The 26536-nt window shown below is 44.4% G+C and overlaps 1 protein-coding gene across 8 annotated transcripts in view; it reads left to right on the plus strand.

Annotated features, from left to right (window-relative positions):
- ADCK1 (aarF domain containing kinase 1) overlaps positions 1 to 26536 on the plus strand; it is an 81885-nt gene that overhangs the window by 44875 nt on the left and 10474 nt on the right. For 6 of the 8 annotated variants that reach the window (XM_074824840.1, XM_074824848.1, XM_074824841.1 and 3 more), the window contains 3 exons: positions 10500 to 10658; positions 15397 to 15555; positions 18792 to 18908. In XM_074824840.1, the coding sequence (XP_074680941.1) occupies positions 10500 to 10658; positions 15397 to 15555; positions 18792 to 18908 (435 nt within the window). The remainder of the gene's footprint in view (positions 1 to 10499; positions 10659 to 15396; positions 15556 to 18791; positions 18909 to 26536) is intronic. The other 2 variants (XM_074824844.1, XM_074824846.1) reach the window with 2 other exon arrangements.

Genomic DNA, 26536 nt, shown 5'->3' on the forward strand with positions numbered 1-26536 from the left:
GTGAGGAGATTAGGAACTGTGCTTTAGCTTTGTTGAATGTGAACAGAGAGATGACTTTCTGAAAGAAGATGTCTGAGAGGGAGGCTGAAATTGTAGTTTGGCTAGAAGCAGGCTGATCTGGAGTATAGAGATAGAACTACAAGTCACCAGAAAGGAGGTGGGAATTTTATGTGAGTTATTAGCCAGATGCAGTGGTGGGAGTAGGGTCTTTGAGCAGAGCTTTGTGGAACATCTCCAGGAAGCTGGGAAAGGGATAATGAAGCTGCTCAGGCACGCTAACAGAGCCAGTAGAAGAGCAGAAGGCTGAGGAAACTGTTCCCTTCCGTAGGAACTACAGGGGTGTTCCTGCTACGTTGGCACTCTCAGCTCTATTGCTTGGGAGCTGAAGAACTGCAGAGAACACGGTAAGCCTCAAAGGTCTTAGTAGAAAGGGGCTACTACTGCTTCTGCTGAACCATGGAATAAGAGTCCCTTTGGGCAGATGGGATGCAGAAGGACGTTTACTGGCAGCAGAGAGTTGTCTTCTGCCCTGCTCTCACTGCACACTGGTATAACAAGTGAGAGCCTCCTTTATTAGCAGGGGGAAAAAGAGAAAGAAAGAGAGAGTGCTTTCAATTAAAACACAAAAAATGACTGGGAGTAGAGAAGTTGTGTGTTCTGGAAGGACTGTGATTCTAATCTGTCTGAACAATTGACAAGTGTGGCTCCATCCTCACAGACAGGAGAAATGCAGGTGAAGTAATATTTCTCCAAAAAGACAGAAAGCAAAGAGTGGTTTTAATGAGCATTGTTCAAGTGGCAGACAGCTCAAGATGAAAGAGCAAATTAAGACCAAGGGAAGTATTTGTGTGTGCAAGGGGAGGGCAGGGAGCATGGGGCACCTTGGAGCATCTGCCCCATAGCCTGTACTATTGGTGGAAATAAGTATCTCATAAGTCACTACTTTCTTTTTCAGTATGATGGAATGGAAGGAGGTGAACAGGAATATATATATATATATATAAAAATATACATGCCTCAGCTTTACTCTGCATTTTACATCAACTATAAGATGCTTATATCATGCAAAATAGAGTGCACAGTGACACTATTTAGTGTGCACTTTGAGAGATTATCATTTTCCACCTTCTCTCTCCACACAAGTGTAGTTGCTGGTGGACTCTGGCTTGACTCTCTGGCTCTGGAAACACTGGCTGCTGTTGGAGGCCAGTCACAGACAGACTGGGTTGTGGAAGTGGTTTAGGATGGCGGGAAGGCAACTAGCTGCGCAAGATGTTTATTCTGAGGCAGAAAGAAGTGGGATGCTAAACAAGCCAGGTCATCGTGCTGATTAACTGCATCTGGAAACAGGAAATGAGTATTTTCCTAGTGGCCATATCAGGGTTAGAGGGACTGGTACTTTGTTATCACTCAGGGGATCCTGGGGAAATCGGTGATTTCAGTGGTGCAAGGTTCCACCTTCCAGCTTCTCTATAGGGGAGTCAATTGGACTTGCAGCTTAAAATTATGATGCAGCTTCCAACAGCAGAATCTTTCCTTTGGTAACGGACATTTTGGAAAGAAAGAGCTTCTTGGAATTTAATTCTGAGCACGGGATTACGGGCATGGGGAAAAGCTCTCTGCATTGTCTGAAATGCAGTACTTTGACCAGCAGTAATGTCCGCATTGGTGGATGGGTTAGAGACTTGTTCTGAGACATCCCAGTTTTGCTGTTTCCACTCTCTGGTTTGCCATATGCGCTTGTGCTACCGAGGATGTTTTGCTAGCCCTGCAGGTAATGTCTGGACTCTGCTTTCCTACTATCCAGCTTGGTATCTGCCTTATGTCAGAATTCTAATGTGCAGTCTCTCTGCTTTCAGAGTGCTTTGCAAAATCAGCACCTGGACAAAGAACAGCTCAATGAAGCTAAGAATGGAAGAGGCTGTGGTGATGCTGGTGGAAAGCCTGTGGAATTCCAACTGTTGAAAGCATTCATTCTCAGGGTGCTGAGCTAGTCTGTTAATGTTAACATCTTCTGTCTCTGGAAGGTAGTAGGACACCCAGTAGCTTAATTGATGAAAAACATTCATCTCCTTGTGCCAGGAGGATGTTCCTGAGCCAGTTAGATTCCAATCAGGCAATGACAATCCTTGCTTTTATTGGACTGAATATTGTTTGTTTGTGGGAGCCATGGGTAAGTGGCTCACCTTTTATAGAGATGGGAGATGAGGTCCACCTCACAGGTATGGTCTCAGGAGATGTGCATCAGCTCTGTCTGCTCCTTGCTGTTACTGCCTGTTCTAGCTGTCACCACTGAGATTGGTTTCGATCCAGGATGAGTGATATTCTCAGACAGTTCTGCCTTGTCTTAAGGATCTGACTTTACTCAGGAAAATAAATGAAGCTACTGTGTGTGTCTGAGCACAGACTATTAAGCAGGAGTCATCAAGGATGGAATAAAAGGCGCTTTTCCTCAAAGTATGGCTCTGTAGCAGTTAAAGATACTATAGCAAGTAGACTGATACTATTGTGGTACAGCTCAGTGAATGGATGAAGTGAAAGCAAGGGTGGCTTCATGTGGGCTTTCCCACTGCTTTTCTAGCCTGAAGAGACTGCAGAAGGAAGATGGTAGGTGAGCAGAACAGGGAATAGCCAGGATCCTAGGTATCAGGCAGTGAATGAATGAGCCAACTTTGGTCTCTGGATTATGGGACCAAGGACTCTTCCTTCAGCAGAGTTAATTTTCTGTAACATTCATGGCTTTGTGACTGGGAAATGCTGTTGGCAGGATCCCAGAGAAGATTCTCAGTGATATAGCTGGCAGTAGGCTGCAGAGTACCAAAGTGGCACCAGGTAGAAATAACAGGAAAAGATGAACTTCATACCCCAGCTGGCTTGCAGCCCTTTCCCAGAAGAAAGGCTGATGGTTGATGGACAGTCCTGGGTTTGTGCTATTGCAGTGCAACATTAGCAGTGATTAACCAAGTTAGCAGTGATCAGCATGCCAGGAGCAAATGCATTGACAGATGAAGTTACATGTCTGTGGCTGTGTGTGTAATAACTGCTGTACGTGTATTATACATATAGGTTTTAAAAAAGATATTAAAGTTACGAATTTGGTCCTGAGAAATCAGATAAGGGCAGGTTTATAGCTGACTGAACAGCCCTAATCCTGCTCATCCATGCATGAGCTCTGTGACATGGTGTGGCCCATCATCACAGGGGATATCAGGGAGAGCCAGTGTTAGAGCTCAGCTCTTCCAAATTCTAGGCAGGCACCTTAACGCACATCTCCCCTTGAAATGGACCACATTGCTTTCCATCCTGTGCACTGAAAGATGCAGGGATCTTGTGTAATAAGCCATATGTAATTGTTTCAGTGCATCAGAATACACACATACCTTTTATCTGTATTCGTTTGGATGTAGTGTATATCTTTATATACATGCACACTTACATGTATATATAATACGAACACCAGGGAATCCATTCAGAAGAAAACCGCTATTCTGTATATATCTACAATATTATTAAAAATACTGAGTTAATAAATACATGTTCTTGACAGATGCATTTAGGAACCATCAATTAAGCTTGACATTCATTAGGTGGGGAGAAGTCCAATCAGATTTCACTGGCTCAACAAAGCCGCCTATAAATTGTGGGCTGTTTGTTCTGACGTTTGATGAATTATTCTTCATAATCCACTGTCTGCTGTGATAAATCTAATCTCAGTTTTTGCTGTCTTAATAATTCTCAGAGAAACACTGTGACATTTTGTTTTCATAGAGAGGATAGAAAGGCTGGGACAATGGAAAAAAAACCCTCATATGCTGTCTGGGAAGTAGATCGCTCTAGTCCAAGGTAACATTTTCTCATGCCTAGAGCTCTGGTCTTGCAGACTTGCAGGGATCAGTGAGTCCTTGGTGCCATGGACAGACGTGTATGTACTTGAGAAGACGACTAGCCTAAGATGAGGTTCACATCCCTTAAACCTAGTCCAAGAAAGGCATTCAGACTTTCAGAGCAATAGGGTCCTAGTGTCAATAAAGTGAATTCCAAAAGTTCTGGGAGCCACAAGCCCTAGAAATGCTGTATCAGATATAGAACTGAGTAACTCTTCAACTATTCTGCCACATGAAATAGAGGGGACATTGTACAAGGCAGTGTAAGATGGCAGCTGAAGCCCCCAAACCTTCCCTGGGAAACCTGCTCTCTTCCCAGGGTGGTATTGTGTTGGTCTGTTTTCCAGCAAGCTCACCAATGCTGTTATCACAGTGCCTCACACTGTCTCGGCTGGGAGACTGCAGACAGCATGATCCCCGTGTAAATCTTAGAAAGCTCCTGTAGACTGAGCTCACGTTAGCAAATTGCCACCCATGGAGCCATGATTAAGAGGGAACTGTTCAGTGCTGTCTCTATCAGGAATGGAAAAACCAGATGAATCGAGTCACCTCGTCAAGGGAATTTCAGCTTGGAGAATTATAGCACAAGGAGATGTGCAAAATTTACTTACCTTAAGCACTTTCTTGCTGTCAGCTTCCACCGTGGACCTGTCTCCCAACTGTATGATTCCCTTTGTCTTGAATGTATTTATATCAGCTTTGCCATGTGCATCTTCCTGTGCTGCTGCATGGCATCAAAATGCTAGGATACTGCAAGCTGCTCCTGGCCATCACAACACAATACTGTTGTTAATGGAGCTCTGTTGTATCATGGCCTGTGATGAGTATCCTGGAGGCAAGAAGTTCAAGTTAATCCTGTGTTGCCTAGTCAGCCCCTTCTGAAATAGCAGGACATCTCATAGATTGGTATCTTGAAATACAAAGTGCAGGACTTGGGAGCAATTACAGTATGCTGTGATCAGAAGAGGAGATCTGCTGTGAAATTGTGGTTGAGGTTTTGAATGTTTCAGTTTGCATTGCTTTTTGGTGATAAGAGAATAGCATCATCCCTGTTAGGCCCCTTTTTGTGAATTATTTTGAGCGGCTGTGATTGGTGAATCTGTGGAGCACAGTGTAGTATCTGGTGATGGCCTCTGTCTGAGATGGTCTCAGCTCCTGATGCATGTTCCCCAGATGTGCCAGATTCTGGTGAAGTCCGCTGACATGGGCATATTTACACTCAGTTCAGGCATATTTGCCATACTTTTGGTAACAGAAGCAACTTTATTGTCTGAAAGTTACATGACAAGACATTTCATGAAGTTGCACTGTTACCAGAGCTCAGCTTTACCCTGGAGACTGGGCCACTTCCAACTGTGGTTCCCCCATACCCTTTGCACTCTCAGAAACTTACAGGGTCTATCAGTGACTTTCTAGGCTGTCAAACAGCAACTGAGTCCCAGGCTAGGAGCAGGTGAAGCAATTCCTCCATTGTCCATCCTGCTGTTATCGAGACTGATCAGTCTGGTGGGAAGAGCTTCTGAAGAACATAAGGATGACTCTACAGATCAGACCAAAAGGTGAAGCCCAACACTCTGCTTCCAACTGTAGCCAGTGTTGAGTAAGAGATAAAGGCTATAAAAGCATGACAGGCATACAGTTAAGCTTTACCTGGTATGATCTTCCCACTTCCAATAATCTGAAGGTTAGAGGTTTCCTGGGCCAGAGATTTTGGTGTTTTTTAATAATTTGTGATGGATTTTCTTCATTGACTTACTTGCCCACCTGGACTTCTGGTGTTCATAACATCCCGTGGCAATGAGTTCCACAGCTTAATTGGTGTGGGGAAAAATTACTTCTTTTTGCTTGTTTTAATTCTGCTGTCTGGTAATCTTGTGTGCTAGTCGGCAATTTGCGGCTCCTGAGTTCTTCTGTGGAGTGAACGAGCATTCCCAATCCCATTCTCCGTGGCAGAAGTGATTTTATAGAGCTCTGTGACATTCCCTCCCCATTGTCTCTCTTTCCAGGCTGAAGAGTCCTTTGAAGTCCTGGGAAATATTCGAAGGCAGTTTGAAATGCTTTGGTGAAGGACTCACTTCCCCTGGGAAATGCTGAGCATTTGAAAGTCTCCTCAGTGACACCACCTGTACTGGACTGGTTCAGCTCTGGCAGAGTTGAGGAAAGGTTCTTTGTAAGTGGTTGTGGAAAACCAGAATTCTCAAAACTGTCCTGGACTCTGCTGGAAACCTGGATAGGACTTGTGATGCAAAATACTGTTACTTAGACCCCATAGTGGCCTCATTCTGGCTACACCACAGAGAGGGGTCTGGTGCACCATGTTGGAAGGGGTTCAGCCTGCCAGCTTCACGGGGCTGGGCTGTTGAGACACCTTCTGTTAGTGATCCTGCATCCCACTGCACCCTAAATTTGTCCTGAACAGGCTGCTGACACGTGGCCACCATTCATCTGCTGTGGTCACCATGGCAGAGCAGAGCTACCACATCCCACTTGGGATGATGTTATGTAGTGCTGGACCAGGAAGGGGCTCCATGACTTAAGCTTCTGCTCCAGTGTACCTTGTCAGCAGCCCTTCTGGAGAGGGAAGGTAACATACCTCTTTCTGGAGTGGGCAGGTTGAAACCAGGCGGTAGTATTTGAACATTTGCTGCAAAGGTTGGGAATAAGAGGCAGTATTCTTCAAAAGAAATTATCTAGCAAAACATGCACATTTAATGTTTATGGTTTGGAGATAAGGCTGAAACTTGGGATGTCAGGGTCAAATCCCAGCTCTGTCAAAGACTTCTCAGAACATGCTGGACAGGTTGTGTAAGGTAATGCTTTCAGAGAGGACTCGGGATTTGGGAGCTTAAATCCAACTGACTTCCAGTAATTTCCTAAGTGTTTAAGGACAGGATTCACAAAAAACGCTGAGGCATTCTGATGCTCAGGATTATGGCATCAGCTGGTGTGCTGCAGATCTTGGGCAGAGCAGTGTGTGCTTTGGGAAGACACTTCAGCACATGAGGAGGCCTGTAGGTGACAACTGGAGACTCCTGGAAAGCGTGGGTTTGGGCAGGGCCCACAGTTGCTGTGCACCTCACACCAATAGCACTCTGGGCTTAATGATGGTCTCTAGGTGCAACCTCAGCACAAATACATACTAATAAGTGTCTAAGTAGGTAGATCCTGTAAGAGCTTTTATATCAGCTCCCCGAGGTGTGAATACTAATACCAACAATCATGAAAAGATTTTGCATATTTAAAATTAAATGAGCTTCATTCTTTAGAATTAAAGTCAGGGCTGTGTTTCCATCCAGTGAAGTACAGTGATGCATTCATTTGCTGGTTGAACACGTGCCCGATGGGGAGCTGGTTGTGCAGAAGGCTAGTGAGGGAAACCACTGGATGCAGGGACACCACTCACCTCTACAGCTGTAAACCTGCAGCTGGCTGTCTTGCTCCTTTGAAAGAGCAGCCCTAAAGTTCATTTTCCTCTCTTTTAAACCTTTATTAAATGTGTCTGGAAACTATGCTTGTTTCATCTCCTGCCAGGATTACAGATGGTAACAGCCAGTTTGATAAGGCCCTTTGAGACCAGCTGTGGCCTGGAAGAAGCTTGAGAGTTCCTTAAGTACCATGTCAGGTGGGCTCTGAGACTGTCCCAGACCTTTGCTAATTATCCATCCTGGAAATGATGGTTAGAGTTTTTGTTAAGGATGCTTATTAGCAGGGAGCTTGTGAGCAGTAGGAGCCTGCAGCCTGCTCCAAGAACTCCCTGCCTGCATGAAATGGGTGCAGCTGCCTTCCCTTGGGAAGGACCCCGCTGTCCGACTGGCAGTGTGGAAGCCTGGCTACCTCTTCTCTGCTTCCATGTCATACAGCCTCTCGCTTGCTTTAGCCTGTCTGGGACACACAGCCTGCATCAGAGGCACTATCTGCCTCCAGTGAGCTGCAAAAGGACAATTTCATAATGAATGAGGGTGATTTGCTAAGTGGAGGGACCTGGAGCCCAGCCGTAATTGTGCTGCTGCTTTATCTCAGCCTCACACCTGCTCATGTAATGGCCCAGCTGTGATCTGCTCCCTCCCCCTTGTGGATGCTCTACCCTTCTGCTCCTGGAGGAGCCATCAATTCTCTGGCCCTGTTGCCGTCCCTCGCCTTGCTGCCCTCGCCTGCAGCCTGTGGGTACACAGAAATTCCCCTTTGGATTGCAACAGGCCACTGGGCTGGCTCTGAAAGACATGACTGCTAACCTGTCTTTCGTGTCCTAAATAGCAAGTTCTTAAATGAAATCCTTCTGCCAAAAAGAACTCCTAGAGACAGCTTTCTTCAAATGATGTTTCTTTAGAAAACTTAGTCACACAAGAATATTGTATATATTATTCCTGCCAGAGGGAATATGTGGAGGTTTGTTTTTTTTTTCCCTGTATGCATTCAGTACTTGTGGAGATGGATTGACCGTGTAAGCAATTAAAAACTTTTGGAATCCAGAGCAGATAGAATTTTATCCAATTTATATGTGGTCTTACTATAAACGTACCTCACTGGATTCAGGCCAGTGAATGCTCAGTTCTGTGCTTTAATCTTTGGAGGATGTTACCACCCTTATGACAGTTAACACTAGTAATATTGACTGCTACTCTATAAAGGGTATATTCCTTCAATATGAGGATGTAGGGCAGTGAGAGACTTGAAGAAAGCCTCAGCTTGACCTCATGTGGCAAGTTCTCTGTTAGTATTTTTCCCTTCCTTATGGGATCTCGTAGCCTAATATGCTCTCGGCCACCTTAAGTCTTTTCCCGTTAACAGGTCCTCTCTTCAGCTGATAGATGAACTTCACATAAAGGTAAAAGTCCTGTGTCTTGAACACATGTCCCCTGAACCATCTGTCATCCTGTAGGTGCTTCTTTCTTTATACTAATCTGAAATGAGAATCTCAAAATCCAGAAGTGATAGAGAAAAGAAAGGGCGGAGGGGGGGGGAAGAGAGAAAAACTTTTTTTCTCTTGAGACACAAATGTCAATAGGTTTGAATTATGGACCTGCTGTAATTAAAAAAACACGTAACTAGTTATTTTTAAATGCAGTTGTTTTACTTAATTGATTTTGCCGCCAGGACCAAAGGGAATTAATTAAATAAATAAAATGCACCTTCCTAGTGAATTACTGGAGGCAGCCAAGTCTCTGTTGGAATCTAATTGCTGCAAATGCTCCAGTTGGAAGGGGCTGGGAGAGAAGGGGTAGGGTGGTGTGGGAGGGGATTCATTCCCTGGCAGCTGCAGGAGGGAACAGTCTGCTCCTTGTATAGTATTTTTCTTCCTTGTCAGCAAAAAGAATATTCGTTTAACGCTTTGCATGAAGACTTTGCTTAGAAAGTCTTTATTCATATTTAATTACTAGCTCACTGCAACTCTCATCTTTAATTACCTTTCAAAAAGCAGGTTATAAAAATGCACTGACATTCTCTCTTTTTTGTTACTGCATAAATTACAGGCTTCTCAACTACTTACCAAGAATCAGTCCAGCCTGCGGGAAGGGTGGGACAGGTTCCTTTTGCTGACTTCTGGATACCTCAGAGCTTGTCTCCAGCTTGCTCCACAGAGCAGGACAGAAACTCTCAGCTAGCATTACATGAACTAGCTCCATGCCTGAAGCCACATAACTGTGTTGGCACTCCCTCTGAGCTAATTATCTGTGGGCAGGGGCCTGGCTAGTCAGCCAGGCTGATATCACGCTACCATGGTAATAGTGTTTCCAGGGCCCAAGCTGCCCAGTGCTGCACTGATGGTCTCTAGCAGGGTGCTGTACTATGCAAGGTAGACAGGCCTTTGCCCATCTGCTGTTGCTTCACCCATGTCTGTCTAGGTTTTTGCTTCCTGGACATCCCCCTGGTAAATCTACTTCTTCATCTGCAGTTTTTCTTATAGTATAGTCCTCAGTTTCACAGCAAGAGCTGCTAATAATTTCCTCTTCTGCCTGGAAAGTGCTTTGCTGTCCCCACCTGGTGCTTTTTCTGAGCTGAGTTGCACTGGTTACTTTTATTGGAGGTGTGAGAAAGTCCATCACATAAAACATGTTTTCAGGCCAAGTTGTCACAGGTTCAAACTACAATTTTTGTCCCCCTGCCCTGAATCTAGCGCTTACCACTGCTCCCAGTCATGTACTGGCTTTCACCAAGTAAGCTAGATGCTGCTGCTGTAATGCATGGGAATATGCACTGTCAGGTTTCAGGGCATGATGATGGGTGATATTAAATATCTGCAAAAGAAATACATGCAAAGGGACAGCTGTTGGCTTCTGCATCCAGTAACAGCCAAGGATGCTGACCATAATTGCTCCAACCCATTTTTAGGACAGCCTGGAGGGGTCCCTCACATGCTGCCTGGCCATTCTGTGTCCTAGATGAAATGCGCTGCTGGGGCTCTGCCACAGGTTTCCATAAGCAGAGTATCTCCAGGGCACTTCTGTGCTTGGCAGGCTTCACTGGGAGGCCAAGCAGTGAGAAGGCTCAGGCAGGGGACAGAGGAAGGATGAAAGGGCTGAGCCTGCACAACTTTGGTACACGCTGTCTTCTGGCCTGTGGGCAAGGATAGTCTCTGGCACCCTAAACTGTTGCCTCTTTCTCTTCTCCCGGCAGATAAAAGAGCTCTTTGTCAGTTTTGAGGACACTCCCTTGGGAGCAGCATCACTAGCCCAGGTGCACAAGGCAGTGCTGCAGGATGGGACAACGGTGGCGGTGAAAATCCAGCACCCAAAGGTCCAAGCTCAGAGCTCCAAGGATATTTTGCTTATGGAGGTAAAACTACCTGTTGTCTTGGACTTACAAAACAATTGCTATTGAAACATGTGGGGGCCACATTCACTCATGGTGTAAGCAGGTATAATACCACCATCCTGTAGCTTTGAAACCTCCACAGAGATAAATGTTGTCTTACGGGAATAATACAGAAAGTTGGTGCAGTGCGGGTGATTGTGTGGATGGAGAGACTTAACAAGAGGGTAAGAGTGAAGGAGGGCAGAACGAGAAGATGGGTAAACATGAATGACTTTAGAGTAAGTCCATATGAGATTTAAGAACTAGAGAGTGAGTCCTGAAGTCTCTCTTCAGCCTGTGTGCCCATTAACTGGTTGATAAAACTGGTTCCAGTTCCCCTTGCAGTCAGTGCTGTGTGGACAAGGAAAAATCTTTCTCCATGATTAGAATGGTTTTTTTCAGTTAAATTTCAGTGTGGATTCAACAGTGGCTGAGACTGCTGTGATTTGATTTTGTTTCTTGATCAGCTCCTTAATGCTGAGCTGATTCATGCTGGAAACAAAAACACTGAAATATGGAGGGGGTCACCTAACAGGGACAGACACACAAATGAGGGATTCAGCTAGGAAAAATGTTTCAGTGCCTGTCTCCTGTTCCTCTCCTGAGCGGTGAGTACCACTCATGTTCCCAGTGTGCAGTGCTGTAGCTTCTCCCAAACTTCTAAGTCTAGCCCATTGAAGAGAGGAACTGGAGCAAAGCTGTGGCACCGCACTGCATTGCAATAGTCACAGATGCCAGCAGTATGATAGGGAACGGGAAAGGGGTTGAGGTGGAGGGGACAGGCTGGATTAGGTCTGTAAATGGTAACACTAAAGCTTTTAGCTTTCCTAATAAGCATATATCTGTATGTATAGTACAGTAATGTGCACATCCTTTGGCAGACAGGTATGTCCATGGGACTAAAGAGGGGAAGGTTAAGCTGAGGGGGTCTGATAAGTGTTTAGAGGGTATTGCTGATGCAATGACACACAGTTCTCTATCACAGGAGATCAGGAATCAAGGATCCTGACAGCATCCTCTTAGAGGAGCACGTAACAGAGGGTGAAAGGAAGGACAGGTAGCTTGGGAGGAATACAGAAAAACTGTCCGTGTAGCCATGGATCAGGTTAGGAAAGCCAAAGCCCTGATAGAATTAAATCTGGCCCTGGACGTCAAGGGCAACAAAAAAAGCTTTTACAGGTATGTTTGTGATAAAAGGAAGACTAGGGAAAATGGGGGCCCTCTCTGGAAGGAAACGGGAGACCTGGTTACCCGGGATATGGAGAAGGCTGAGGTACTCAATGACTTTTTTGTCTCAGTCTTCACCGACAAGGGCTCCAGCCACACCTCCCAAGACACAGAAGGCAAAGGCAGGAACTGGGAGAATGAAGAACCGCCCACTATAGGAGAAGATCAGGTTTGAGAACATCTAAGGAACCTGAAGGTGCACAAGTCCATGGCATCTGACAAGATGCATCCACGGGTCCTGAGGGAACTGGCGGATGAAGTGGCTAAGCCACCATCCATCATATTTGAGAAGTTGAGGCAGCTGATGAAGTTCCCGCTGACTGGAAAAGGGGAAACATAATCCCCATTTTTAAAAAGGGAAATAAAGAAGACCCGAGGAACTATATGCTGGTCAGTCTCACCTCTGTGCCTGGCAAGATCGTGGAGCGGATCCTCCTGGAAACTATGCTAGGGCACATGGAAAATCAGGAGGTGATTGGTGACAGCCAACATGGCTTCACTAAGGGCAAATCATGTCTGACAGATTTGGTGGCCTTCTATGATGGGGTTACAGCATTGGTGGATAAGGGAAGAGCAACTGACATCATCTACCTGGACTTGAGCAAAGCTTTTGACGCTCTCCTGCGTGACATCCTTGTCTCTACATTGGAGAGACATGGATTTGACAGAGGGGCCACTCGTTGGTGTCCCTGCCCGTGGCAGGGGGGTTGGAACTAGATGATCTTTAAGGTCCCTTCCAACTCAAACCATTCTATGATCCTATGATTCTATGATAACTAAAGATTCTTTAGGCAGCTAAAATACCCTGCTTTGACCAATTCTGGCTAGTCTCTAAAGAAGCACAGTTACTTCCAGCTGCAGCACATCAGTTTTCAGCTGATACTTATTTTGAACTCATAGTAGAAGAAACTTTGGAGTTCAGTAAAGATATCCCAGTAAGATGGGATATGTCTGTTTTAGTGCTGGTTTGAGAACAGAGGACTGTTTGAATTGGCTCTGGGTCCAGCTGTAGATTTGGATTTGATTCAGGTTCACTCCAGGACTGCATGTAGTGGACTGCCTGGTGAGTTTGCTTTTGTGAGTCATCACATGCATAGCAGTTCTCAGGGGGCTTATGGCATCCTTCACTCCTGCCCAGGACAGGATGGGAGAAACTAAGTAGTCAAGGAAGAAGGGTGAGCAGGTAATGAAAGACTGTAAGGCCAGGGCAGTAAGAGAATTGTGTATGAATGAGCCAAGACCTAGATCCACCTTGGGATATTTGCCCTTTTAACAGTGCATATTACAGAAGAAATCCCCCCTCACACTATGTTGCTGTGATTGCTGATTTTACAGGAAAGAGACATTTAAACAATTTTAGAATGATTCCTGTCTTCTCTGGTTTTAGACTAATCCTTCTGGGAAACTTGAAACTAAACCAGTGTATTTCCTCTTGGCAATTTAGTATTGTCCTTCCTCTAGAGACAGTCTAGTTTGTCATCCTTGAGATCTGTTGTGTACACACAGCTATGGGGAAGTAGCTCACAATATGACACATGCAGTCTTGTTTTTAAAGGGTCTGTTTTGGAGTGTTGGCTTATATGCATCATCATATCCTGTGTGGGGCTATTTTTGTGTAGGCTGCACTGAAAGCTAGATTATGTGCACTGAAGTACTGGTCCTTTAAGACTCAGACAGGCGTTGCAGCTAGATAGGAGGTTGGTTTAAATATTGATGGAGATGGTCTTATTTAGAGACTGATGGGAAGGAATCTGAATGGGAAAAGCTAGATGGAAAATTCCTAAATTCACTTGAGGTTTCGTAGCATCAGTGCTGACTCCTTAAAAATCAGTACAGCATCTGATAAATCCAGAGAGAGATACCTCACTGCTCTTCTTATATCAATACTTATTTCAAGACACTACGTTAGACAGATGTCAGAAAATGGACAAGCCAAATACTTAAGTATGTCCCTGCTGATGGTGAAGTGGGCAAATTGATTGAGAAGAGCATTTAAAGAAAGCAAAAAACAATGCATGAATTTTCTCACATCAGGCACCAATGAAATAATCCTGCAGCCCCTATAAAGTTTTATGTACATGTTCATGAAGACCGCTGGTTACATTTCGTTTGGGTGACATAAATTTGAAAGCATTTATGCCTCTAGATGTAACAGTAGAAAAATCATTCAGTAGTGTCTGGAACCTGGTGATTACATTTTTAAAGGAACATTGAGTTTGGAGCTGACATTCAGATGAGAGAAGTAGAGACACGGGTGGAAAACAAACGTTCTCACACAGCAGAACAGGAGCAGTGATGGTGCATAGATTTATTTTTTGTCATACATGTCAATGATAGCAGTTTTCTGTGTGTGCTTTAAATGTTCCTCCTGCAGTGCAGGAATTCCCACCTTAACAGTGGAGATCTAGAAAGGGAAACTGTCAGGGAACACACACCGACAAGTCTGTTTTCATTTTATGTATGGAACAAGTAAGATAACGACAGTGAAGTGGATGGCATTTTAATGTTTTATTCTTGCTTTATGACTCAAGTAGTTAAAAAAAGCCAAACAAATTATTTTCCTTACGATGTGGTCCAAATTGTCAGCTTGTGTAAATTTGTGACACTGGCTGAGAAACTGGCCTTTCATTTGAACAGAAAGCATGCTTGGCTGCTGTGCAGCTTTGATTATGCCATCCAATTGCATAATCTTGATTTTCTTCAGGAAGGGCTGCCCATCACCCCTTAAATGTTGCTTTAAGCAAACATTTCCAGGAACTTTTTGGCAGGGCTTTTCAAGGCCCTGTGCAGCTGAATACCTAATCCCTTTTAGCAGAAGAGGATGCCAAGTAGTAGACATATAATATTTAGAAAATACCACATCAGCATTGCTGAGGATGGTTGTGACTGACACTGAGGAGCAACACACCCTCTGACCCCCACCAAAAGTGTCCTTTAAAGATCTGTAGTGTACTCCCTGTATCCAGACTCCACTGTCTTCTCCAAGCTGCCCAGTGGATTTCCTGTGCTAACAAAATTCTTTCTCAGCAGTGGAAGAAGTAGCATAGAGGTGACAAGTCTTACTTTAGATCTTCCTTTTTGCATTATTTAAGGGCTGTTCGAATGAAGCCAAACAGTGATTTGTAGAATTACAGGACTCAGAAGAGAGTCGCTCCTGGGCCATGCCCTTGGCAAGATCTGGCCGAGTGGTCTCTTCTCCAGGGCTTTGTTCTCCTACTTCTAGGCGGCAGGCAGCTGGGCTCCCTTTGATGTCTGTGCCACCATTTAACTCCTAGATGTGCCTGTGTGGAAGGGCAAGCCAAAATTTGTATTGCATGACCAAGGCATGACACTATGTGTTGTGTTATGATACTGCAGGAATCCTACAAGCACTTGGGGTGCAGGTTGGGTTTTTTTATCTGAGAGTTACATGGAATGATCCTATTAAACTAGCACTGTGTGCAGCTGTGTGGCTTTGGAGCCAGGATGCAGCTGATTGTTTCCTTGTTCTCAGGTTCTTCTCTTGGTTGTGAAGCAGATCTTTCCAGATTTTGAGTTCATGTGGCTGGTGGAAGAAGCTAAGAAGAATCTGCCCTTGGAGCTGGATTTTCTCAATGAAGGCAGAAATGCTGAGAAGGTTGCTCATATGCTCAAGAACTTTGACTTCCTGAAGGTGAGGGAACACATTTCTATGTATGTATGTGCATTAATAGTCTCACTTTATGCATCTTGTGCACCTCATTCACCACCTGGAGGAAGCATACAGAGGGATAATGGAGTTCAGTCCCTCTGTGTTGTTCATCCTAGACTGCTATGCTGGTACGGACCAGAAATTGCTCTGAGACATGCTTCCTCCTTGTCTGTTTCCTACTGTAGGCACCATATATTGGATGAGCGGTGGCTTGGGGCCAGCAGTCTCTGGAGCCTGCTCCTTATTTTCCATACACTGTTTCAGAACTTGTCCAGAGACCTGTGAATTTGCCATTCTTTGCTGAGCCATCAGATGGTACCCTTTCCTGGGCATGATCTCCACTGAGGGCAAGAAATGAACATAAACCAGAAAAGCTAGACTGAAGCTGATGATGTCAAATAGGACTGGGAACACTGTATCTCAGGAGGAAATGTGTTCGCATGAATCCTTCCTCCTGAAAAAAAACACGTTCTCACTCTGGAACTGAGCATGCATCCTTCATACACATCCACAGCTAATGCATTCATGTTACCTTCATACACAAACTCAACAGCACCCATACTGGGCTCTTCCCCACTTACACTCTTACCCACCTTCCCTGCTACGCACTGACTAAAGTCACTAACAAATGTCTCAGGTACAACCAGACATGTACACATCTCATTCTTGGAAAGACATAAGCTCACATCTTCAAACTTGAACGTGCACAAATCTTTTGCTGACATACAAGAGGTACAAGCCTCCACTGTGTGCATTCTGGAATACACCAGTATGGTCAAGCACACATAGTGCTGTGTGCACAGTCACATAACTGCATTTGCACATACACAAAGGCAGCAAACAATGCACCCTCCTTTGGACCTTCCTGCATATGCACATCAAAATGAGGTTTTCACCTCCTGTTTATGCAGAAGTCCCAAGATGGAAGTGACAAATGTCTGAAATGAAGTGAGTTTTTGTTAGACTTTACAGGCCGATGCAGCCATTTTTAACTTGCTTTCTTCATGCAAGGGCTATAATTCCTTGTCACCTGACTCCAGGTTTGAGGCTGTTCTTTTGGAGCCCAGTGGCAGCAGTGGCCTTCCCATAGACACAGACAGCTAAAAGCCACCAGGGCAACAGAAGGCCAAAGGCCAATGATTTTGCTGAGTGGGCACTTATCAGAAGTGATGCACCTTGGAGAGCTGTATCCGTTGCAGCTGTAACTAGGATACTGTGAAGTAAATCCCCATGGAGACGGCCAATCACCTCCTTGCTGGGTTAAGGAGCTATCATGATATCAATATGTGTAACAATAACAAATGGCTTGAGATGGCTAAATAATGGATCCTTCTGTCTGACCTGCCAATTCAGAGACGTGTTCATCACCCAAAGGCAACAGAAGAATTGGGCTCCTGTATCATTAATTTTCCTAAACATGCTGGAAAGCTCAGAAGTAGGTTTTGTGCTGTGAACCTGTTTGAGGTTTTAAAGCCAGAGATAAATTGTTTCCATGCACTAGCATTACAGCCAAACATCTGTGAGTAATTAAAAAAATCACTGAAGAATTTGGCTATGAGTGAGCGAGGCATCTCTGAGAGCATGGATAGTGCTTTACAAGCCGACTGACTTCCCCCTCTAAATTTTGAGACAAGAATGAGTGTCATCCTAAATGATCTAAGGCATCAGGGATCAGTGAGCTAGATGGGCTGGGAAACTGTTAGTTTCGGAGTTGGTTTACTTCCTCACCAATCTAACTGCAAAGAATGGACATCCAGATAAGCTGGCAAGGCTGCAAGTGGATTCCCTTGCCCCTAATGGATCTCTGACGTCAAAGTCTACACAAGGTTAACATGCAAAGTGTGCCAGGAGGGTTGAGTGGTGGGTCTGAGGGACGCTGGAATTGCTCAGCAAAGGAGTCTTTGATCTAAAGCGGCATGCACATGGTAAGGTAGAAGTGAGTGACCCTGGGGAAATGGTCTCTCTAGGACAGGAACAGTGGGGGGAGGCAGATAGTGAAGGACTGAGACACTGTCAGTAGTTACAAGCAGAGCATAAAACAAATGCTGCTTGTTCAGGAGTTACGATGAGCTACAGTGGCCTGGCTGGTTCCCCTGGTCACCCTAGATGGATGACACCTCTTACCTCTTCCTGTGGTCCTGCTGGATGCTTGCAGTGTGTGAGTCCTGAGTCCATGGCTGAGGCAGGCAGGTGAGGAGAGGGGGCCACACAGCTGTCTCTCTCTTTACAGGATCCACAATGTGTATCTCTGTATTGGGGCACAGTAATGGGAAAGGGTGGAGATCCCTTATATCTTTGGTAAAATGTACCTGTGTGGCTTCATCCATGTGCAAAAGCAAATCTGGACAGCTTGGGAGATTGGTCAGCACAGTGATGTGAGGAATATCCAAAGGGAACTTCAGCAGAAGGACTCTTAACAGTAGGGACTTCAGCATGGGAAGAATTTTGCTGGAGAGAGAGGCTGGAAAAGGGGAGCCAGCCTGAGTGATGCCTGCGTCACTGCCTCCCTGGGTGACACCAGGCCTCTTACTGGTACCTCATTCAGCTTGATTTACTGCAGATTGAATGAAAAGTGCTTTGACATTTTACACTTGTTACTGTGTCACTTTGGCAACAAGATAGTTAAGGGTCTCCCAGGGTTTCTGTGACAAGCCCCTTATTTGTGACACTTGATTTTTCTCCCAGTTCAATTGCAGATGGCCTAAGTATGCAGGGTTTGTCAGCTCAAAGACGTTTGTGTTCCAAGGGACACTGTGGAGATACAATTTATGACGATGGCTTATCATTTTTAGAGCTGCATAAGTGGGCCCTGCATGTAGCAAACGAGATATAGTTCCTGTCTAAAGGAGCTGAGTGGATGATTCAGAAACTTGCAATACGTACTAGTTAAACAGCCCAGCTAGAGGAGCTGCAGAGCAGATAAGAAAGCTCTCAGACATCAGTGGGAGTGGGAGGTGGTCAAAATCTTGTAGAGCATGGCTAGAAATGTTTCATGAGGGGAGATCCTGCTGCCATTGAATTGGTGTGTTGTCCTTGCCCACGTTGCTGCTGTTCTGGGGAGGAGGCCAGTAGATGGATTTACCTCCCTTGTGCTCAGAAAAAAAACAAGTCCTCACTTTAGTCTCTTCCATTTTTACTCCTTTTCTGGGTTGCATGTGATACATTCTCCTTGCTTTCCCAGCCTGTTGTTTGACCTAACCCATCTGTTCCTGTTTCAGGTCCCCAGGATCTACTGGGAGCTCTCAACAAGGCGCGTCCTTCTCATGGAGTTTATGGAAGGGGGACAGGTGAACGACAGGGCCTACATGGAGAGGAATGGCATCAATGTCAATGAGGTAGTTTGTCAGCCATCTCTGAATTGGGTGTGGTGGGCAAAGCAAAACTGTTGACATCAACTGACGTTGATGCAAAATGAAGGCTGACAGGACAGGAGGGGACAGAAAAGGGAGTACATACAGATGTGAACAGAGCAATCAGTCTGAGACATCTCAGTTCTTGTGCTTCTGGGAAGAGTACATAACTTCTTTTGGGGAACACTTTCCTATAGGCTGCACAGCTAGAGAGATCTTCAAGAAGAAGATAGTGAAAGATGACCGTGATCTTGTATTACGTATATTCATGGTTTGTTCCTGTTATCCTAAAGGAACGACTTCAACTTCTGATTCTTTTTGTCTCTCTTCTTTCCCTCTCTTTCTTTTGCATTATTTTTCTCCTGGACAAATGCATGGGATGTAGCTTTTATATCCCAGCAGCTATCACCTTAGGCAGGAGATATAAATCATAGATCTTACATGATCACAGTTACTAGAGTGCTGGAGCCTCAGCCATGGTGCTTTGCATAATATTCTGACATTGGTTGTTTTCTTCTGCTTTCCAAAATCTCCCTCTTTCTTCCGGATGCAATGGTTTTCTTCTTTGCTTCCTGGTCCTACATTAATGTGTAGTTTTGCAGTCCTTCATTAAACAGCTGCCAGATTTCATCCCTACAGAGAGGCTACATTTCCCCAGTGAGTGAAGTAGTTTGTATGTGTGGCATGAAGTCGGGAGAGCACTTTGGACTCTCTGTGGCTGAGAGATTCTTGAGGAAAAGGAGGTATTACTTCCCAGAGGGGCTGAGAAGATGCTGGGGAAAAGGGTTTTGAGTCATTGGACAGTGTGTCAAGCCACCCCTCCCAGTCAGTGAGTGGTGATTAAGGCACTACTGCTTGCCTTTCCCCTTGTGCCCTATCGATGAGCCTCAAAGCTGCACTTGGTTGACTGGCTATCAAAGAGCTACGGCATAAAATCAATTGTACTTAATCTGTCCATCCACTTACCTCTGAAATCTGAACGCTTCCTCTCTCTCTGCTCTTCCTCCTCTCTCCTCCCTTTCTATCCATGGCAAAGTTCATGTGGCATCAGTTAGAGACATGCCAAAAACCTCTCATGGGAGGGGAAATGTGAGTTTGGTGTGCCCCACAAGGAGAGAATGTTAACTGTATTTTCTCAGCTGCCTCCCTAAGTCAGCATGCAGCTTTTTCTCTGCCTGAAGAGCTCAACCAAATTACAGGGGGAGGACTGAGTAACCTGACTGTTTCTCTGCCTGTTTCTCTTTGCCTCTTCCTCTGCTCTTGCACCCCATAGGAGTCAATGAGATATTTTCTAGTAACCTCTGCAGACAGAAAGACAGGCACCTTTTCATGTGTTTCTCCACTGAAATACAGGAAGGTCTAAGGTTAAAGTAGATTTTGAGACTATCTTTCCATTGTAACTGTGACAAACAAGCCAAGGACAATGGGTAATAGTGAATGATGCTCTCTTCCCTACAAGATGTCTGGTCCATTTTCACTCAAGGGACTTCTTAAATGAATACAACCTCACCCATAGATAGTGCAGTCTCTCACATCTCCATCAGTAAGAATTTGGAGTATTTGGGTCACTGTTTTTTCTCCTCCCTCTCATCAAGGCATCACAGAGGTCATTGTCAGCTGATCAGAGGTAGACATAATTCCTTCTCTGTGTCTGTTTCGTGCTGATGATCTTTCTTTGTATTTACCAAGGTAGGTGCCTTAGTGATGTATCTGGTCTGCAGAGAGCACCATAGTGTGACTCTTGAAAACATGGACTCATGGACTTTACTATCAAGAGAGATTTTAAAAAACCTTGTCCATGGCAGATGCAGTCAGATCCATTCCTGGACAAGTCAACTGGTCAAAAGTGAGAGTTCTTTGAACGAGTTTATGCTATCCTTCTGCTATAAAGGCAGAGGTCAAATCTAGCCCCCAGTGCTCAATACAACAGTGAATATTCCTCAAGTCTTGAAATAGTCAGAAAGGCTTGTTTTGATGTATTAACAGGAGGACTCTTGAGCAATATGTACATTCAGATTTTGAGTTGGGCTTCCTCACAGTTCTTGGACAGCAGATGCATTCTGAGATTGAGGTAGCTAGCATAGTGTAGCTCCCTGAGACTTGGGTTGCTTCTTTGAATTTTCTCAAACTGCTGGAGATAGCAAAGTTGTCTGGAGAAGCCCAGGAAAAAACATTCTTTGCAATCTTCCATAGCTTTTTCCAGCAAGTCAGAGTGGAAAATTCAATGACTTCAGCCTTTCAGTGGGATATTTTGCTGCCAGTGTGTGCCACAATAGAGAAGCAGCTAATTTCAGTTTTTCTAACTTGCAGAGGCTTTTGCTTGTGATAGGAGAGATTTAGGGTGAAAATTCATTTTTTTTGTTCGTCTGTGCCTTTGGGAAGGTTGTTTTCTGATGTCCTGGCACAATAGGTTCTGTGCAGCAATGAAACCACATATTTTGCTGATTCCGAGCTGGTCTGTAAATGATAGCTAAGATGTAATTTAAAAAAAATTGTCAACAGACTTCCACTATTGCGAAGTATAAGCCTCAGAGGTTTCTGGCAATCTGTCAGGTATAAGATGTTGCTCAGCTCAGCGGTAGGACTGAGTTTCTGCAAACTCTCAGTGCCTGCGATGAGCTGTTCTTTCTTCCTTTTCTCTCCCCACACCCTGAAATTAATGATTAACTTTTACTGATTGCCAATAAAACAACAGTAGAAAGGAGGGAATACCAAGCCTGTCAGAATCACATGATGGGGAACAAGGTCTGTTATTAAGGCCACAGTGAGATGAGGCACACCCCAGACTTCTCCTGTGGCAAGGTGCAGCAGATGGGGACAAATATGACCAAGGTCTATTATCAGCTGCTGCTGTTGATGCCCTGGGTAAAAGAATTGCATGGCATGGTGGTGAAATGAGCAAAAGTCAGCAGACACTGAAAGGAGCATGAGGAGGGGTGGCAACCCAGGTTTCAAAACTATGACATGGCTTATAATATACAGCAGTTCTGGCTTTCGAGACATGTATTAGCTCCCTACAAATCACCTCAATCTATTTATCTATCAAGCCCTCTATCATCTTACTCTTTTTGTTTTACTGGGCGGAGGAAGAGCAGTCTTCACTAAGCAGGATTTCTCTCATGTGACAATGCAGCCTTGAAAAGCAAGCTGAGCCTCTCTCCTCTAAATGGAAAGGATCCCTGAGGTGAAAGCTCCCTTCAAACCAGGTTACTGACATTTACTTAATACCGTCTGTAGCAGGATTATCATTAAAGCTGCCCAAAAGCACATTAATCTCTCTGGATCCGTGCAAGCGCTAGATTGTAATGGCATTTAATCAGAGAAGGCTTTGATTTCTAAAGACAAGTGCAAACACTGAAATATCTGCCTGTGGAAGAGTTACTTATTCATGTGCAAGTGTAGCTGAGGGTGAGCATTCAGCTAGGATATTGACAGTGGGAGGGAAGTCTGAAGAGGGGAGTTACCAAGAAATGAGCTGGCATAAATTTTTGAGAGAAGACCAGGTGGTGGCAGGGTTAAGAAGGAGGCCACCTGGAAATGGGGCTGTTCCTGTTTCAAGACACAAGAGTATTTACAGTCTTGGTTGAGAAGATATGTTTTGAAGAGGTGGATAGAGCAGGGAAGGGAGGAAAAATAGACTGAGGGGCTCTCAAGACCTTTGTAGCATACTGTATGCAGGAGGGAAGGAAGGATAGCAAGGCTACTTAAAGCATGGACTTTTAAAGAAGATCCCAAATGGCACAAATGCTCCTTTTGCACCCATTCTGATTTTAGCCGATTCATTTAGAGAGACCTTGTCTCTATACAAATCTTAACATTATCTGTGGTTCTGCTGCACGGGTCCTCCCTGTCCCTCCTTGTGGATGCTTTGCCTGTCTCTGCAGAGACTGCTGATCAGCAGGCTGTGGGAGCTGTGGAGTTTACAGATGCACTCATGACATGTGCTGTATTGCCTCCAACTAACCAGCCAGCTCAGGTAGCCAAGTGGAGAGTCTTCTGTGATCACCCTGGCTTGGACTTGGGTCAGGGAAAGGAAATGATGCCATGTACTTCAGCTCACTAAGAGCCTGGTCATGAGCTGTGGATGATTCAGAAGTCAGGAAAGTGTTTTGTCCAGCTGAGAAGTGAAAGCAAACAGCTAACGTACTTAAGATGAGCTATTGTGCACAATTATTGCCATCTGTCACCTCATCCTACTATGGCTTTTTGCTTCCTTCTGTTACTAAATGGGTTCTGCACTGGAACAGTATCTCTTAGCTCGATAAAGAGCACAGCTACCTTCTCATGGTTGACAGCTTTGCAACTTGAAATATGCTTTCAGTGTGGGGTTTACCCTTCCACCAAGAGTCAGGAGCTGCTGCCTTGTAGCTGCTAAAATTTATGTGGGATTTCCCAGGGTGGGATCCCGTTGTCAGCGCAAGTGTGGAAGCCTCTCAAGTATTTGTGCTTATAACACTCAAGTGTTAGATGAAATGGAGCATGTTTCTGGGGAAGATGGCTATTCTTGCTCTTTGCACCTGCTGCTTTAGTCTGGGGAGAGGTTTCCTTGCAGGTTCTCCTACATTTCCTCTTCTGTGAAGCTTAATGAAAATTCACAAGGTACTGGTAAGCAAGGATAGTGACCTCCAGCATTTCCAGCTTCTGAACTGTACAAAGACACCAGGTAAAAGAGTTAAATTACACATAAACCCATTTCTTACTGAAAGTCAGTCTCAAGCATCAGTGTCAATCAATTGCTTAAGTCTCATCAAGATGCTTTACATTAAATCCAAGGGAATATGACTACATTTAAAGCCAAGGGAAAATGATCTCCATGGCCATTTTGTGTCTGACAAAGATGCAAGAAGCAATTAAACAAACAACGACTGATCTTCTCTACCTGTGTCCTTTCGAGAATCTGTAGAAATTTATCAAGTTAGTCCCTCGGTTCCCTGGGCGGATGAGTCAGAATATTTCTCCCCACTTAAATGCTGTGGAAGATGGGGCATTGAGCAGGAAAATAATTTCCTCAGTCCCCAACAGAGAGTATGGGGCATGCTAGGAGTACACTCCAGGAGTCCTGAAAACTGTTCCTGTATCTTAGTGACATCGTGTGTGTCCAGACATCACCTTGCTGTGATGCTAGATCAGTGCATAGTGATAGTACTGCATTACAGAGCACTGTGTTTTGATCCTCACAACTGGATCACAGAGGGCAGAGTGTGAAACTGGATCTCTTGTGTATGACCATCCTAATTTGCTATGGACAAGAGCCATTTCAGAGCAGGCTCCAAATTGTGGCTATTCTCCATCCACACCCTTTGCTAATTTGACACCAGCTTAATTGGGTAGGATTGTCCTAGCAGGATTAAGCAAACCCTTAGATGATGGCTGTAATAACAACAGCGAAAGAAAGCAAAAACCCAATACGTTCTTCAATCCAATTAACCTTCGATTAAGGTTCCAAAATCAATGATATTATTTTGGCCTGAGGAGGTAATATTGAGCCCTGAGAAATGAGCTGCACAACGACCTTTACTTTTAATGAGATCAATAGAAGTTAGTGTCGCCATCTCTTAAAATAATTGGCAAATATTACAGCCAAATTAAGGCCAGAGACTAGTATCTGCTCCTGATCTAAAGAGACAGTCACAGATGGAGGTGGGACAGGAAGGGATGATGCCCGATCAGGCAGTTTCATCTGGGACTTATCAGGGGCAGACAGTGAGATCAGCTCTACAGGACCATGTCACAGGATTTTTTTCTTTGCCTTTCTTCTTCATGTCAGTTGGAGGCATTGAGCCAGCACCACTCCAGCTTCCTCACAAGGCCAGGAAAGTATCAGTGACTTTCCCTCAAGTAACCCAGGCTGGTTTGTTACATTGCAGCTACCCATGAACATGATATGTGTGCCATCTTTTTACCGTAGGATTATTCATAGGCTCAAATTTGCACTCATTCTTTCCTTTCTGAGAGGTTTCTTGCTAACTGTTGTGTATTGGTTTTTATAAAGATACTAATTCGTGATGGATTTTCCAGTGTTTTGTTATTCTCAGATTGCTCTGTCAGCTGGGTGTGCTGATTTGTTAAGAGAAGAGTTGCATACAGGGGCTGGTGTGTGCCCAGGAGTTTGCTACTATGGGGCTGTATGTGAGGGAATATAATATGGGTTATTCAAAAGTAGCTCCTAGTGAATCATGCGAAGGTAACACGCTTTCAAAACTGATGGCATCAACAGTTGCAGCTGTGTACGTATAGAAGAAAAAAATACATCACTGCTGCTGTGTATGCTACAGCTTGTGATACTCTGAATTAGAAGACCAAAATACAGTAGGTGTACTTGGTAAAATATGTGGTACACTGGATATGAGTCAGTTAACTAGAAAAAGTGGGGATTAGTAGGGAAATTGCAAAGTAGGTAAGAAACTGATAGAGTCAGTGGTGGAGAGTAATTACTGTAGCAGAGCTTTGTGGGGTTTGCTCTTCAAACTGATCTTGCTTAATAAATTCAGTGGTGACCTTGACACAAACAGAACTGTGTGAAGGAGGTTGTGGATGACACCAAGTTGGGAGGTTGTGTCATTGTAGAGGACAACCACAGTAGCACTTGGTGGCCTTGAGGACTGAAGTGATAGAAAGGGATAAAAATGAGCAATACCAAGTGAAAAGCCATGCTCTTAAAAGCTAATAAGAAATGTTTCTTAAATATGCTGGGATTTTATCAGAAGGAAGTGAAATATTAGAATTAACTTTGGGGTATTAGTCAGTTACAAGGTAAGCGTGTGTTTCCAGTGCAGTGTGATTGTGTAAAAGGCAGGCTGACTCCTAGGACACATCAGATAAGGGAGCATCCTGCAGAAATGGGGCAGTATTTATGCTGTATTTATGCTGATAATTATCTTACTGGTGAACACACTGGAGTAGTAAATACTGAAGAGGGAAGGAACTAGTTAAACTCTAGGGTTACGTTAGCTAAGGAAATTATTTAAACTAGACATCATTAAAATCAGGCTGGGATTTTCTGACATTATTTAAACTAGGCATCATTAAAATCAGGCAGAAAGATTCTGACCATCTAGAGAAAATTTTTGGAACAGCCTCTGAAGTCATGCTTTCTGTCATACTTATTTCCAGTGAGCTTGACAAGTTTATAGAGAGACTATGTGGTACTGTACAATAACAATCCTTAATGTCTGCACTGCATTCTTACTTTCTTCTGTGTTGGCTTGTAATTCATGTAGGATAGTTTGTGACATGTAGCATCTTTGTCACATTGAGTACATAAAATGAACTCCACGTGCTTAGTTTGGTGAAAAGTTACTCCAAGTCCAGCTGTTATACATGTATCTGTCACGCCATTGTTTTTGCTCAGGCTGCTGACTCTCCATTTGTCATCTTCAATCTGCTTATTCATCAGCTACAGTTTTTTCAAAATGAAAAAATTGGGCTGAAAATGTGTGCTTTGCCTGACACAGTGTCATGGTCATGTCACGTACTGTGGCAATGGCAGGTTGCTATTTGTGTTGACTGGTGAGGCCACAGGCTTACTTGGTGACTGTAGTCATCATGTTCTGCTGCGGCACAGACAGACAAATTGAACTTCTTTTAGTCAATAACACAGCTCTGGCAATAGG

This window comes from Strix aluco, chromosome 4 (genome assembly GCF_031877795.1).
Source record: "Strix aluco isolate bStrAlu1 chromosome 4, bStrAlu1.hap1, whole genome shotgun sequence".
NCBI lineage: Eukaryota > Metazoa > Chordata > Aves > Strigiformes > Strigidae > Strix > Strix aluco.